At 34.9% G+C, this 14,467-nt stretch overlaps 1 protein-coding gene across 2 annotated transcripts in view; it reads left to right on the top strand.

Annotated features, from left to right (window-relative positions):
* Positions 1–14,467, top strand: part of TRDN (triadin) — a 431,045-nt gene that overhangs the window by 109,100 nt on the left and 307,478 nt on the right. Inside the window, exons 5-6 of one of the 2 annotated variants that reach the window (XM_033234447.1) lie at positions 940–999; positions 2,186–2,796. In XM_033234447.1, coding sequence (XP_033090338.1) covers positions 940–999; positions 2,186–2,205 — 80 coding nt within the window. In that variant the 3' untranslated portion in view covers positions 2,206–2,796. Of the gene's footprint in view, positions 1–939; positions 1,000–2,185; positions 2,797–14,467 lie in introns of those variants that run through there. The other variant, XM_033234448.1, reaches the window with a different exon arrangement.

The following is a 14,467-nucleotide window of genomic DNA, read 5'->3' as shown; positions in this document are numbered from 1 at the left end:
TCTGAAGATATTTAGGGTGTTTCTATGGTTGATCTTAATTTAGTAGACTTTTGGAAAAATTACAAAAATGCAAATGCAAATTTACAAATGGAGATTTTAAAATGTGTACAGTAATTAACACCATCTCAGACCATCTGTGGAATAAAGTTGTGATAAATAAATAAGTAAACCTCATTAGCATTTTTCTAAGAAAAAACATGATATTTAAAATTAAGTCACTTTTCAAAGGTAGTAATCATATTTGTAAACTCTAATCTCAGATTTACTTCTATCCAAATTAACTGCAAATTCAGAATTAACTCCATTTTCTTAGCCTTGGCAATGTGTGTATATTGAAGCTAGCAGAAAATTGAATATATTTACTAAAACCTGATGTTTAGAAAAAAACGTACAACTAACTTATTCTATGAAATGTGTCATATCTGCTTGCAGTAATTATTGGTTAAATGTAATGCCAAATGCTGATTATAAACATAGCTCAAAGTCAATACTTCTGAGATGTATTTCCTATTAGATAGTTGTTACAGTTCATTTCACAAATTGTTAATTTAATATGTAAAAACGAAATCTTCCTAAATCTAAATGACATTCTTATTAAGGAGTCTTAATTTGTATTGAGAGTAATTGAAATAAAACATAATTATAGTTTGTGACCAATTTTAGCACTGAAAATGGTGACAACATAGCTCTGTCTATTAAATGCTTAAGCTTTTCCAAATAACTCTAATTTTGAGATAACTCCATTTTTTCCCTTATTTCTATAAATAAGTGATTTGTTTAGCAATATGTTACAAAGACTCTTTTAGACTCCAATAAACTTGTTAGTGACTGTATAATAATTTAAACTTTGTGGTAGGTTTATGAAGTTTAGGTCATAGCTATGGCTTAGATTTTATACATTTTCAGAGTTTTAAAATTATAAATTCTATTTTTTCTTAGAAATCCACAAAGATAAGACTGAAAAACAAGAGAGACCTGAAAGGAAAATACAAACTAAAGGTAAATGTTTAATTTTATGTTTATTCTTCATTTAAAGATACATTTTTGTGTATTCACATGGGAGAAAGAAAAATTTTCATGTTTAGTGTTTTTTGTAACATTTTTGAAATTAAATAAGTACATTTACTCCTAGTGAATTTCAGTTATAAATGTATAAATAACATAAATAATACTTTATAATTGGAATCAAAGTAACTTCAAAATATGTAACAATTTTTTAATTATTTACAATTACTAAGAGAGTAGCTCAAATATATATTGACGTTCTGAGGAAATATTTTTTTTCTTTAAGAAGCTACTGTAACATGTCAGAGTTTATTTTTGTTTTAACCTGAATTCCTTCTGTCATGCAATATCTTTACAATCTTTGGTGCAGAAATGCAGAGTCATTATATGACCTCATGGCAGAGGTCATATAAGAGAGCCCCATGGCTCTCCTGCACAGCTTTAAGAGGTAGATGGACAGTGACAACATGATAGTGAATATCACTTTCAACTGAACTAAATCCAGTTACAGCAATCTTGCAGCAGAAGCATATTAAGAAAGGCCAGCATTGTCTTGCTCATCTTATAAGCATAACTTTTCTGTGGGTGACAGAGATAGTCATAAAACTTTAAAGAAACTAATAGGAAGCAAGACGTTCGCAAATATATTCTCTAAGCATGCCCAGGTTTTCCCAATGGTCAGTTTCACATGATTTTGAATGAGCCAGGGCAAAAATAAAGATTTCATAATAACTGTATTTGTATAATGCAGACAGAAAATAAGATAATTTGTTTCTGAGATAAAAATGGAATTTTATCCAGTATTTGCTATGTCATAAACCAGCTAATGCAAAATTATTTGTAGTAAATGCCACAGTTGCAGATAGTAAATTTTCAAATAACAAAAGTACCAATTAAATTATACTAGCATGTGACTTTATATTAATACAATGACATGTTGTTGCTGTTGTTTTTAAAATATATTTCATGTACTTCCTTTTTGTGAAGGGCTCAAATCATTCTACAGATATTATGTCTTTAATCCTAATGTTTGAATTCATTCTAGATTGGTCAGCCAATTCTTCAACAATCAGAACATTGAAGCTCACTCAGTTGAAACCTATTTATATTTGTACTTAGGAAACTAATGTCTTCTGACTGTTCTCTTTCTTTTTTTGGTTCTTAATTCCTTTGGTCATAGAAGCTGGACACAGCTCTTGAGTACGGATTGACTAAGCGAACCATGACTGAACTGGCTCTGTGTTTCTATCTGCTGAAGGTTAAACAGAAACTCAACTGGTTCCACATCATTTGAGTCCCTGCTGTTTCTTTCTTGCAGACTGTGCTATTAATTTAATAACAGTGCTGCTGGAGTGGAGGTAGTAATGCAGATGGCACCATTTGCATTTTGGACCTGGCTATATTAGAATTCTGATGTCAAAGACTTTGAGCAGTGGGCTGTAGAGTGGGTTTATTAAACTAGCAAGTCTTCCATAATTAAAACAGTGAATTTGGCTGAAGTTTAAAATAAATTTCTCAAAGACTGAGCTGGAGATTATTAACCTGAATATATTTCTTGAGTAGACCAAATATGTTTTGTAAAAGTAACTATTTCTCAAGAAAGTGAAAGTAGAGCTTCAGTTGTTCCACATTGAGCTGGAAATCAGAGATAGCTTATTTTTTCCACAGTTTTTCTGTGTGAATATGAACAAAAGATTTCACTTTATTGCTTACTTTCCTATCTGTAAATGAGATAAACTAATGCCCGCTTTTTATTCTCAAATAGTTCAGTGAAAATAAATGTTTTGTTTTGCAACTTCTCTTGTATATAGATAAATACTGTTTTCTGTATGCCATGTTCCATGTCAGTTATGGTTGTATGTGACAGATAGTTAGAAATTTAAATTATTATCAGAGCATTTTGAACCCTTAGAAGAGAAGATATAGTATTTGAAAGGTAGTAGTAGTCTGTGATGATTATGAAGGGGTCAATAAATACTTGAGTGTAAAGATTCATTATGCTCAAGGTGGTGTGTTTGTGGGGAGACAAAAGATTTTCGTTATGGTGGAAGCTAGATCACATTCTATTTCTCTATATATTTTTTCTCCTTCAAGGGACAATATGATATTCTAAAAGTTTTTAATAGCATGGAACTCACTGGGAGAGTCTTGGGAGTTTACACCTATATAATTTATCCATCAAGTGGGATACAAAAAAAAAAAAACCCACACACAGAATATGTAATCCCACAGATATATATTCCTAAAACAATTCTATATTAGTATGCTAACTAATTGATTTTATAGTGTCAAATAATGAGTTTCAATTCTGACTGCTTTTCTATAAAAATTAATTACTTTTATAGGCATCCACATTAAGAAATTTTAATTTATCATATCAAGCTAACTTATTTCTACTTTGTTCCTCTGTTTATTTTGTTTGATATTTTCCTCAGGGAAGAATGCAGCAGTGTATGGAGTTAAAGAATATGCCTTTTAAACGATAACCAGGCAATGAATACTTATTATGGTTTTAGGGCATAAGCTCTGACATGTTAGTTAAGGTTTACCTTGAACTAAATTAATCTTGGATTTTTTCCTCATAAAAGAGGTAGAAATTTATTTTATTTTATAAATATAATCAGAATACTGTATGTATTTATGACCTTGTATTGAATTTATATAGTAATATAGCGGAACATTGCATTTGCTTAGAAGAATTTTTTGGGTTACCAAATATCATTAACTAAATTGTGACTCATATAAATGGTCCTGGGGAACAGGCAGAATGAGTTAACCGCAATGGAGTAGTTGTGAGTATGAAGCAGAGCGCTCTAGTACAAGTTACCTACAAGAACGCACAAGATTCCACATTAGGGTGATGGTTTCAAATTAAAGTTTTTGTAGGTCAAAATGATCTTGCAGAATACAATCATATTTAAAGCTATACCCAACAATGGATACCCATGGTTAGATGTAGGTCCATGTGTTAAATAATAAGAAATGTTAACCAGTCTTCTCTAGCTGTCAATAGTCTGAGGATCCTTTGTAATCATAAATAACTCTGCCCACAGATGTTTTAAATGAGAAGATAGATACACACTAATTGCAGAGAATTAGAGAGACTGTTATTTGTCATAAATAAAAGGTTCCAGTCATGATTATTGAAGAACATTTCCTTTACCCACGGTAAATATTCAGATATTCTAATAAATAAACTAAGAGCACAGGGTATGATTTTCATAAAGGGTGATATTACCATAACTTTTCTTACTTTTAGAAAGGTCTTTAATTAAATTATCTGGGTTAGAATCCAAATTTGGTAACTTCTGGCTATGTGTCCTCGGGCAAGATAATTAATCTTTCTTTGCCTTTATTTCCTCATCTGTAAAATGGGTATAATATAGTTGTCATAAGGATTAAATAATTATGAAATGTATATACAAAATTCTTGAAAGAATTATTGGCTAATCTTAAACAGTAACTATCAGCTAATTAATGAATCATCTTAACCACCTCTAACTGGATAAGTGAGGTCTCTTACAGGTTTGTTATCTGAATTCCTTTTTTTCTCTATCTTTAGTATCATTTGATATCTGTCTGATCATAGGCTGAACAAATAAAAGATGTGTCATCCCAAGTTCCTGTAACACAACACTAAACTACTTTTACTGCCTTGTCAGGCCTATATTTGTGGTTCCCCTCTTAAAAAATTAATACTGTATGAGCGTTATCTACCATGGACCAAATACTGTATATAATTTTTTATGTCTAATATTTCACTTAATCTTCATAGAACAATCTAGCACGGTAGATATAATTCCATTTAAACTAAGAATACGTAGGTTTAGCTGAACTCAATCATTGTGTCAAGTTTAGTAATTTGCAGAGCGACATTTTTGCCTGTTATCTCTAACATAAGAACATGTGGTTTTTCCACTACATCCTATATCCAATTTTCTTTTTTCTTTTTGTTCTTTGGTGCCTGCTGAGACTGTAGCACCAGAATTTGCTCATAGCCATAGGATCTAGACTTTGTCTCTGAAACCCTGTGGTTAGGACCTGGCTTCCTGCTGGTGGACCTCACTGATCTGCTTGCTTTTGCACATATTTACCAGTTCCTAGATATCATCTCTGTTCCCTTCCCATCAGTCTGTGTGCCATGTAGCCTGGTGTGGGCTTACCTAATTCTAATAGCTTACCTGTAGAGTAGACACCATATAAAAGATGTATAGACTGTATGCACCTTTAAATCTCCTTTCCACTATTTTCAGTCTTAACACAACTGAGAAATGAGATGTGGCAGTACTTATCTCGGTAGACAGGTCAGATGGCTTGTCATAGGTGTACTAGTTTTCTGTGGCTGCCGTAACAAATTACCACAAACTGGGCCCACCTGAATAACCCAAGATAATCTCACCATCTCAAGATCCTTGACTTAATCACGTTGCAAAGTCCGTATATATATGTGTGTGTGTGTGTGTGTATGTTATATATCTATTATATATACGTTATATATTTATGTGTGTGTATATAGGTATAAAACATTCACAGATTCCAGAAAGTAGAATGTAGCCATGTTTTAGAGGGCTATTATTTAGCCTATTACACTGTCTTTTCAGTAAATAAACTTCAAATCACCAGATCTAATTACTTAAACAGCATCCTGGAGTCAAAGGATTAATTAAAGGCACCATTTAGAAAGGAATCTTGACAAGCATGCATGCCAGTCAGAGTTTAGAGGGACTGATAATTAAATACAAAAATACAAGTTTTAAAAAAACGTTTTAGATTCAAGGGATACATGCACATGTTTGTTACTTGGGTATGTTGCATAATGATGGAAATTGAGCTCTTCTAGTACAACCATCACCCAAATATTCAGCATAATACTCAATAGGTAATTTTTTAAGCCTCAGTCCCCATTCTAATCTCCCCCATTTGGGGATCCCTAGTGTCTGTTATTTCCATCTTTATGTCCATGTGTACCCATTGTAAGTGAGAACATGCAGTATTTGATTTGATTTTCTCTTTCTGAGTTAGTTCACTTAGGATAATGGCCTCCCACTCTATCCATGTTGCTGCAGAGGACATAATTCCATTCTTTTTTTTATGACTGCATAGTATTCCATGGTGTATATATATCATATTTTCTTTACCCAATCATCCACTGATGGATGCTTAGGTTGGTTCCATGACTTTGCTACTGTGAATAGTGCTGTGATCAACATGTGAGTGCAGGTGTCTTTTTTATATAATGATTTTTTTTTCCTTGGAGCAGATACCTCATAGTGGCATTGCTGGGTCAAATGGTAGTTTTATATTTAGTTCTTTGAGATAGCCCCATACTGTTTTCCATAGAAGTTGAACAAATTTACATTGCCACTAACAGTGTATAAGTGTCCCCTACTTTGTGCATCCATGACATCTGTTGTTTTTGACTTTTTAATAGTAATTATTCTGAATGGTGTAAGATGATATCTCAATGTGGCTGTGAGTTGCATTTCTCTGATGATTACTGATGTTGAGCAATTTTTTATGTTTGTGAATAGAAAGATAAAAGTATTTAAAGTTAGAAACCACAAAATGGCAAATATTACCAAGTTTACAGTTCATGGTAGAAAAATAGCATTATCACAATGACTTTTGCATATCTTCAGATATCAACATAGCAACAGTAAAATGTAAAGTCACTATGCTTATGGATCACAGGTTTATGAAAATTTCTGAAATTTTAAAATTTCATTATTTGGGCGATCAGAACAAGTCAGAATAACTACTATTTTTGCTTTTTCCTTAGGCAGCAAGATGAGTTCTTTTGTTTCTTTGGTGGTTTTAAAATTTTGTTTGTTTTTGTTTTGCTTTTCTTACTATATGTGAAGAGCTTAGTCACATTGACAATAGGATACAGTTTATGTATGACCAATGTAGTCTCATCATTCCCTTAAGATATTATAAATTCCTCATTAAAAATGCATCTTTAATGTGCACATATCTTAAATAAAATCTTAAGAATGTCTTGAATATCTTGAGTTTTTTCTTAATTGGATAATCCTTTAGTATTTTATTTAAGCCATCAACTAATTTAGGAGCCCATGTGGTTCATTCATTTTGATATTTGAAAAGACTGAAGGTATAGAATATAAAAAGTCTCTGAGCCTTCTTATAAAATTCCCACCTGACTTTACACAGTTAACTAAAAGACTTCTTTCATCTAATATATTCAAGCCCATATTAACATCTATTGCAGAAAATGTCTTCACCTGTCTGTATTCTTTGTCCTAATAACTGACATCACCGTCCACCCAAATTATTCAGGCTAAATATCTAGGAGCCATTGTTGCCAGGGGTGGTACTCAACCCCGACTGCAGTTTAGATCACCAGGATAACTTTTAAAAATATATATCCATGTGGAGACTCCATCCTGGGGCCATTAATGTTTGGGAAGTAATGCCGGGGTTTGAACCTAGCTGCCCTAATGATTCAAATGAGTAGCCAGAGTTAGAATCATTGTCTGTTGAACTCATAGCTTAGAGTTCAAGTATATCCCACGGTGGTTTCTTTTGACGAGCCAGTGTTTTAGATAACGAGCAACTGGATGCCTTTAAGTAGAGCCTGCACCCTCTGTTTACCACAGTCTCCACCACTCCCTCTTTCACCATTGGGGTACATGTTAATTTACCTGCCTCATCTGTGAAGGCATTTGAATTTTAGTTCCTGCCATAGACTTCTTGTTCTCTTTCAACGCCAAGGCTTGTCCCTGTCATAGACCTCTTGGTCTCTTTCAACACTAGAGCTCAACCTACTTGGCTCCTCTTTACTATAATTTAGTCTACTTTCTCTCGTCTCAAACTGCTATCTTCTGCACAATCATCTCTCAATTAAATTGTGACAGTGACTTCTTAACCAATTTCCCAGCATTAACCCCTCAGGTCCATGCTAATCCAGTCATTTATGGGCTTAAATACATTTGGTGGTGCCCCAGTGCTAAGAGATAAAAGTGACATTTTCTAACCTGGCTTATAAAACCTTCCTCATATGATCACTGCTACCCCTACAATGTTCCAGCTTTGTAGTTTATCACGTCTTCCCTGTTCTGCTACCTCCTTATCAAGCTTTCTCACAGATAAAACCTACTCCTCCCTGCCACCCTTAGCACTACAGACCACACTGATGCCCCCTCTACTGCAGGCAGGCTGAGCTGTTGAGTAGTCCCTAAGCAGGCATTTTCACTGTCTCATAACTGTGCGCTTTTGTGTGCTCTCTTCTCTCCAGCCATCAGGCCCTTCCTGTGTAGTCCCTCGGCAAAAGCCCACTTATTTCTTTGATTCTCATATGGAATATCAGTTCCTGTATGAAGTCCTCACTGCTGTTCTTCACTGGGGACATTTAAGCACTTTGTCCATGCTGTTACACCCCAGCTTTTGCTCTTCCAAGTACTTTGACAACATATTTTAATTGTGGGTGTATGTCTATCTAAGTAACTGAGGGAGGGAACTACGTTTGTCTTCATGTATGTCCTAGGTCAGCTTTGCCACTCCCTTTTATGATTCTGTTTCCTTATCCATGAACAAAGGGATACGGGCTCATAGTCTCTCAGGTTTTCACCAGCTCTGAATGTGTGTGCTTATATCAAATTAAAAATCATTCTAACATCTAACAGAGTACCCAACACGCTCAATAAATATTGAAATAATGATTTAATTTGTGAATGAAGTATTCTTCTATTTTGTTAATCTCTACTGGATTCCTACAGAAAACTTTGCATTTGACATTCCAACAGACAACTTTCCACTTAGCTTTAATTAAGCCATTGTAATTTAAGTTGAATTTATGTGGTTAATGGTAACAAACAATTTCATAGTAAAACAAAAACTTTCTGTAATATGTAATCTGAAAACACCCACACTGAAACAACAAAAATTATAACAATACAGATAAATATGGATGATTTGGAAAATGCAAAAAAAAAAAAAAAAAAAAAGAGGAACCACACTCCCACAATCCAATTATCTGGAGAAAAATGGTAATATATTTCTAATTTTCCTCTACTTTCCCCGCCCCATGTAGTTGTTTATTGTATATTGCCTTATTTTTTTGCAAACGTGAGTTTTATTGGTGATATTAGATAAGATTTCGGCTTCTATTTAGCTAATAAACATGTCAATTTACTTGTAGAACAGAACAAATCAGAAAAGACAGGAACCTGGTGGTAAACATACAACTAAATATGTGAACTTTTCCCAAGAAGGCTCCTAGACCATAGGACGGCCTGGTAGGCAGGCAAAACAGTAGGTTTCTGCTACATCCACCTATACTGTCAGGTGGTTGGGTGAAAAAGTGACCTCAAAAATGGAAAAGTTTACTTAACAGAAATGTATACCGGACAGACAGCATTTGGTCAGCTTCAGAGTGGGCCAGACAGTGGGAATAGGGTGTATTCTGGCAGGCAGATAGTGTGCATGGAAAAAGTGGCCACAGTCACTAGGTGATAATACACATTCACTTATTCACAGTACCTACTTTGTGCCAAACACCATACTGGACATTACAAATTCCATGATGAATAAGATCCAGTTAATGATAAATTTGAAAAAGTAAATACACAATTATACCACTGTGTAGTAAGTACTTCACAGAGATGTCCTGGAGGAGAGACATACTTTGGGGTTTGGCAACGTCAGTTGTTGAGTGAGTCTGACTGCAGTTTTCTGGAAGGACCTCGGAGGAGTTAGTGGTTTGTGGTTCAGGTGTGGACTCTGAAACTTAACAGGGAAGACACAAAAGCTAAGCTGAGGTCAGTCGTCAAGGAACCAGGTGGGAACTTGGTTCAAGGGCTGCAACAGAAGTCTAATTATTACTATTATTATTAACATTAGACTTAATATTATCTTATTGAGACTAGAAGTCCAAAGTCAAGGTTTCCACAGGATGAGTTTTTTCTGAGGACTGTGACAGAGAATCTGTTCTATGCCTCTCTCCTGGCCTCTGGAGGATTGTGGGCAAGCTTTCGGGCCTTGTAGATAAAGTTCTCCAATTCCTGCCTTCATCTTCAAATGATGCTCTCCCTGTGTCTCTGTCTTTTCACAGGATATGCATTCCCTCTCTGCATATCCTTCTCTGTGCCCAAATTTCCCTTTTTTTAAAGACATCAGTCCTATTGGATTAGGGACTAGCCTCATGACTTAAACTTGGATTGTCTCTGCAAAAACCTTATTTCCAAATAAAGTCACATTCTTAGGTTCTGGGGGTAATGACTTCAACATATATTTTTGGGTATACATAATTCAACCCATAACAATAGGACATGCACACAAAAAAATCAAAAGGATGTTTTTAAAAAGGGTGATTCAGAATAATAACACTGATTTGTCTAGAACTCCTTCAGTTTTTGGGAAACAAATTGCAGGATTGGAATCATAGGCTGACAAGGGATTTAGCTGATGGTGAGGCTCAAAAGTCAAAATGTAATCAAATACATTAAAATGTGTTTAAATATCCTAAAGCCCCTTATAAAAATGCTCTTAAAGCCCACAAATTCATTTAGTCATCCTGTACTGTATAAACTTTTACTTTTGTCTTCTCTTAGCTGCACTTAATTAACTCCTTAGAATACAAAATATGTTTTCTTTTCCTCTCTGGCAATTATGAAAAATAAACCTGGATAAGGAAACCAGAAGAGTGTGCACAAAGCAATGCATCACAGTGTCCATAGTGAATGTTCACTTATGAGAAAGCGATTGCAGTTCTTACTATGGCTATGTAGCCCCAGGAGAAGGGGAAATTGTCCATACAATTAAATTGAATTTGAAAACAAAACTAATATTTTAGAGTTATAAAATACCTTTTGTGATTTAATGCATAAGTATCAGATTAGCTTTACAACTTTGGGTAATTTGCCAAATCTTCACTTTAATAGGTAAATGAAAGTACTTTTATTATGAAAAAGAAGTATGTACACTATTGGAAGGTAGATCACAGATAATGTGCTTGGAGAATTCTATCAGCACAATTTGGCTCATGAGAACAAGTTTACAGTCTGCACAGAACCTGGGACAGACATAGCAGTGTAGTTTTGAAGGAAGAGTACTGTTTTAGCAATTAGATAACTACATTCTTTTCCTGGTCTGTCATGGACTCTTATGAGCATATTTTCTTATCCGTGGACAAAGAAGTTCAGGGTAGTTACCGCTTATATTCCTATCAGCTCCAAAATTACATGCTTGTATTAAAGTTAAAATAATAAATTCTTCCTTTAGGAAAAATGGATAATATAATATTTAAGAAGATTTTTAACTCAATATTGCATTTCTGTGGAGTTCATAAAAAGCATAGAGATCATGTTGCCTTACCACGGAACTGAACTTCTACAAATTAGCTACCCAAAATAAAAAAGAAACATACACACAAAGACATACACACCAACCAAGAGATCTGGCCTTATTGTTTAATGGTGGCTGAAACAGAATTTTTTTAAGGGTTTAAGATGAATGTGTATCGTGCTCTTTCATAAAACATTACAAATTAAAATATAAATATATATGAATTTTATGAAGCTGTTTGCAATGTTCACCTACTTAAAGTCTATAGACTATTTTAGCACTAATACCTACCAAAAAAGCACAAGAAATGTGAAAATGAGAGGAATTCGTTAAAAGAAAAATCAGTAAAATTTATTACAGGTAGTGATGCTCCTCACAGTATTTTTTGTTGTTGTTGTTAATAATGAAAAGGTGTAATGCTTACCTGCTTATCCATCTGATTTTGTGTGTGTGTGTGTGTGTGTGTGTGTGTGTGTGGTTGGGTATTTAAGATTAGTCCTATGCAATAGTCTAAAGTTAAGTATGTTCTAGAGTTTGGTTAAATTTATTTGTTAACCATCAATTGAAAAATGTAGTAGCCTATACTAATCAGTACTTTAAAAATGTTGGCATTACAATTTTTGATTTTCAAGCTAAGAACAGGAAGATTAAGTAAAGAACTCTGACAACCTGGCTTTCATTATTTGACCCCAAGAGACTGTTTTTCCCTGTGTGTGTGTGTGTGTGTGTGTGTGTGGCGGGGGGGGGAGCGGAAACAGAGTCAGGCAGATTATGAGCTCTGATACACCTGAGAAAAAGACATAGTCTGCCTGGCAACTGCCAGGGTCAAAAGCAAAAGCACAGAGCACAGCTTGGGGAGGGCTGGAAAAGGGCCAGATGGGAGAGTGAGAGATGTGCTTGGGTCCAGTTGAGCTGAATGTTCTGGTCAGGGAAAGGTCAGAGTCTGGGCAAGGGTAGGAACAGCAGGACTGTGCCAACTCAGATGCCAGACATCAGCGCCATTCCAACTGGTGGATTCCATTTGTTTTTAATTATCAGCATACCAAAGGGACTTTTGTTTCTTGTAAATAAGGATGACAAACAAATTAAACTCTAGCAGGTGCAAGAAGCTTATTCCGTCCTGAGCTAAAAACTGTCCTGGCTAAGACATAACTTGCCAAACAGGGCTGGTGACAAGGAGGTACTCTTTTTCCATATGAAATCTCCTGGTTGTGGGCTCTAAGCAAAGAAGACGCTCAAACAAATGCAGCTGTTGTATCAGGTGATTTTTATTTTAGAGTGATTACCAGGGCAGTTGCTGATTGTTGCATTGCTGTGTTGAAAGGCGTTTCAAAACTTGGTATTTGAGCACAGTCTTGCCAAAGTTTGTAGTTTCTGTCCAAGAAGCTTTGGTGGCCGTCTGCCATTATGAAAAGCTCCCTAGGGCCCAAGGGTCCAGCTGCTTCACTAAGAAGTGTTGTGATGCCATTTCTGAGGGGGATAATAAAATGCTAGCATACAATACAGGGTCTGTAAATCAACACTTCAACTGGGAGGAACTAGATTTCTCCCTAGGGTAAGAGGAATGAGGCATGAATATGCTAATTTGAGTCCGAATTCAGTCCCTTTGCTCTTTTGATTTTGTGTTAATTCTCCCGTTTATGCCTACGCACACGTCAATCTGAAAATCCTTTAGTGGAATGGACAACCAGCTGTCCAAGGTGGGTGAGTCCTCATTTCTTACAGAGGCAGAGGCAGAGATTAGGTGTTCCCCTGGGAGGTCCTTCCAATCAGGGCTCTGAAAGCACAGCTTATCTCACACAAACTTGGGTCCCCCCAGAGAAACTTTAAAAGAAGCTTTGTTTTTGCCAAAATTTTCTCTTGGTTTTCTGCTTAATTAATAGGGATTCAAAGGAACCAAAATAAACCGTTTGTGGTCAGTATGAATAGTGATTTCCACGCCTTATTTTGTGAGCAATTTATATTGAGCTTAAAGTAGCTCAGAAACAACTAAAAGAACCATTAGATGTGGGAAAAAAAAATCTCAATGTTCTAAGGTGAGCTTTTTCTCCTTTTTCTCAATAGGTTTTAATTATTTGAGAAATTTTAATGAATTGTCAAAAATGTCACATAATTGGAAGCAAGCAGTGTCTGTTATAGCTCTACCACATCATCCATAAATAGAATTTAACTAGACAATAAAAGTAGCTCTTAGAATATTTTAGAATTTCACTTATTCAAAAATATTACAGAGTCCACTATGTGACTGAGATCTTGTGATGACCTGGAAATGTATAATAATAATAATAATAATAATAATAATAAATATGGTGTAGCCCCTAAGGATTTCATTTACTGAGTAGTTAGAAATGTTAACAATATCAATATTATTATTAAATTCCTGAAACATAATTATGTACATGGTGCAATTGGTGTATGGAATAAGTAGAGATCAAAGAAAATGTCACAGAGGAGACATTTGAACCAAGATGAAAGAGTGCATGGAATAGGGAAAGGAAAATGAATAAATGTGGGTGTGGTAATTCTAGGTGGAAGACACATACAGGCAGAGACACAGAGACATCATGAGAGCACATGGTGTGCTTGTGGAGCTACTAGCATTTAGTTATAACTAGAGTATAAAGTTCAAGGAGAAATTCTTTGCAGATGACATTGGGTTGGTAAACACGGGGTTGGTAAGCAAATGTCAGATCACTAGAGCAGTAAAATATTTTTATTTTGATATAGCACCCACTATGTGACAGATATCATGCTAAGCAGTGAGGAGGCACTAACATTTGTAACAGAGGAGTGAATGATATCGGATTTTCATGTTAGAAAGGTTAATATGAGACATAACAATCTAAAATCTAAAAGTTCAAAAGAGAAGTCAGGATATTACAATATTATGTTAGGTATGATAATATGCCCAAAAGAGACATCCTGCTTCAACTGCTGAATTGGAAATTGGTCTCTTCCCCTTTGCCCTCCTAATCTCTTACTAGGCTAATTTCTTCTCATTTCTCATACTTTTAAATGTCAGTTCTGCCAAGGGCTCTTCCCCTAACAGATTAGATTAGGTCATTTTATACATCAACACTCTACCTTGCATTTTTTCTTCATAGCAATTTGACTCCCTGCAATTACCTACCTTTGTAATTATTTGCTTAGCATCCACTAA

This window comes from Trachypithecus francoisi, unplaced genomic scaffold (assembly GCF_009764315.1).
Source record: "Trachypithecus francoisi isolate TF-2019V2 unplaced genomic scaffold, Tfra_2.0 Lachesis_group15, whole genome shotgun sequence".
Taxonomy (NCBI): Eukaryota; Metazoa; Chordata; class Mammalia; order Primates; family Cercopithecidae; genus Trachypithecus; species Trachypithecus francoisi.
This window is presented reverse-complemented; position numbering and strand designations above follow the sequence as displayed.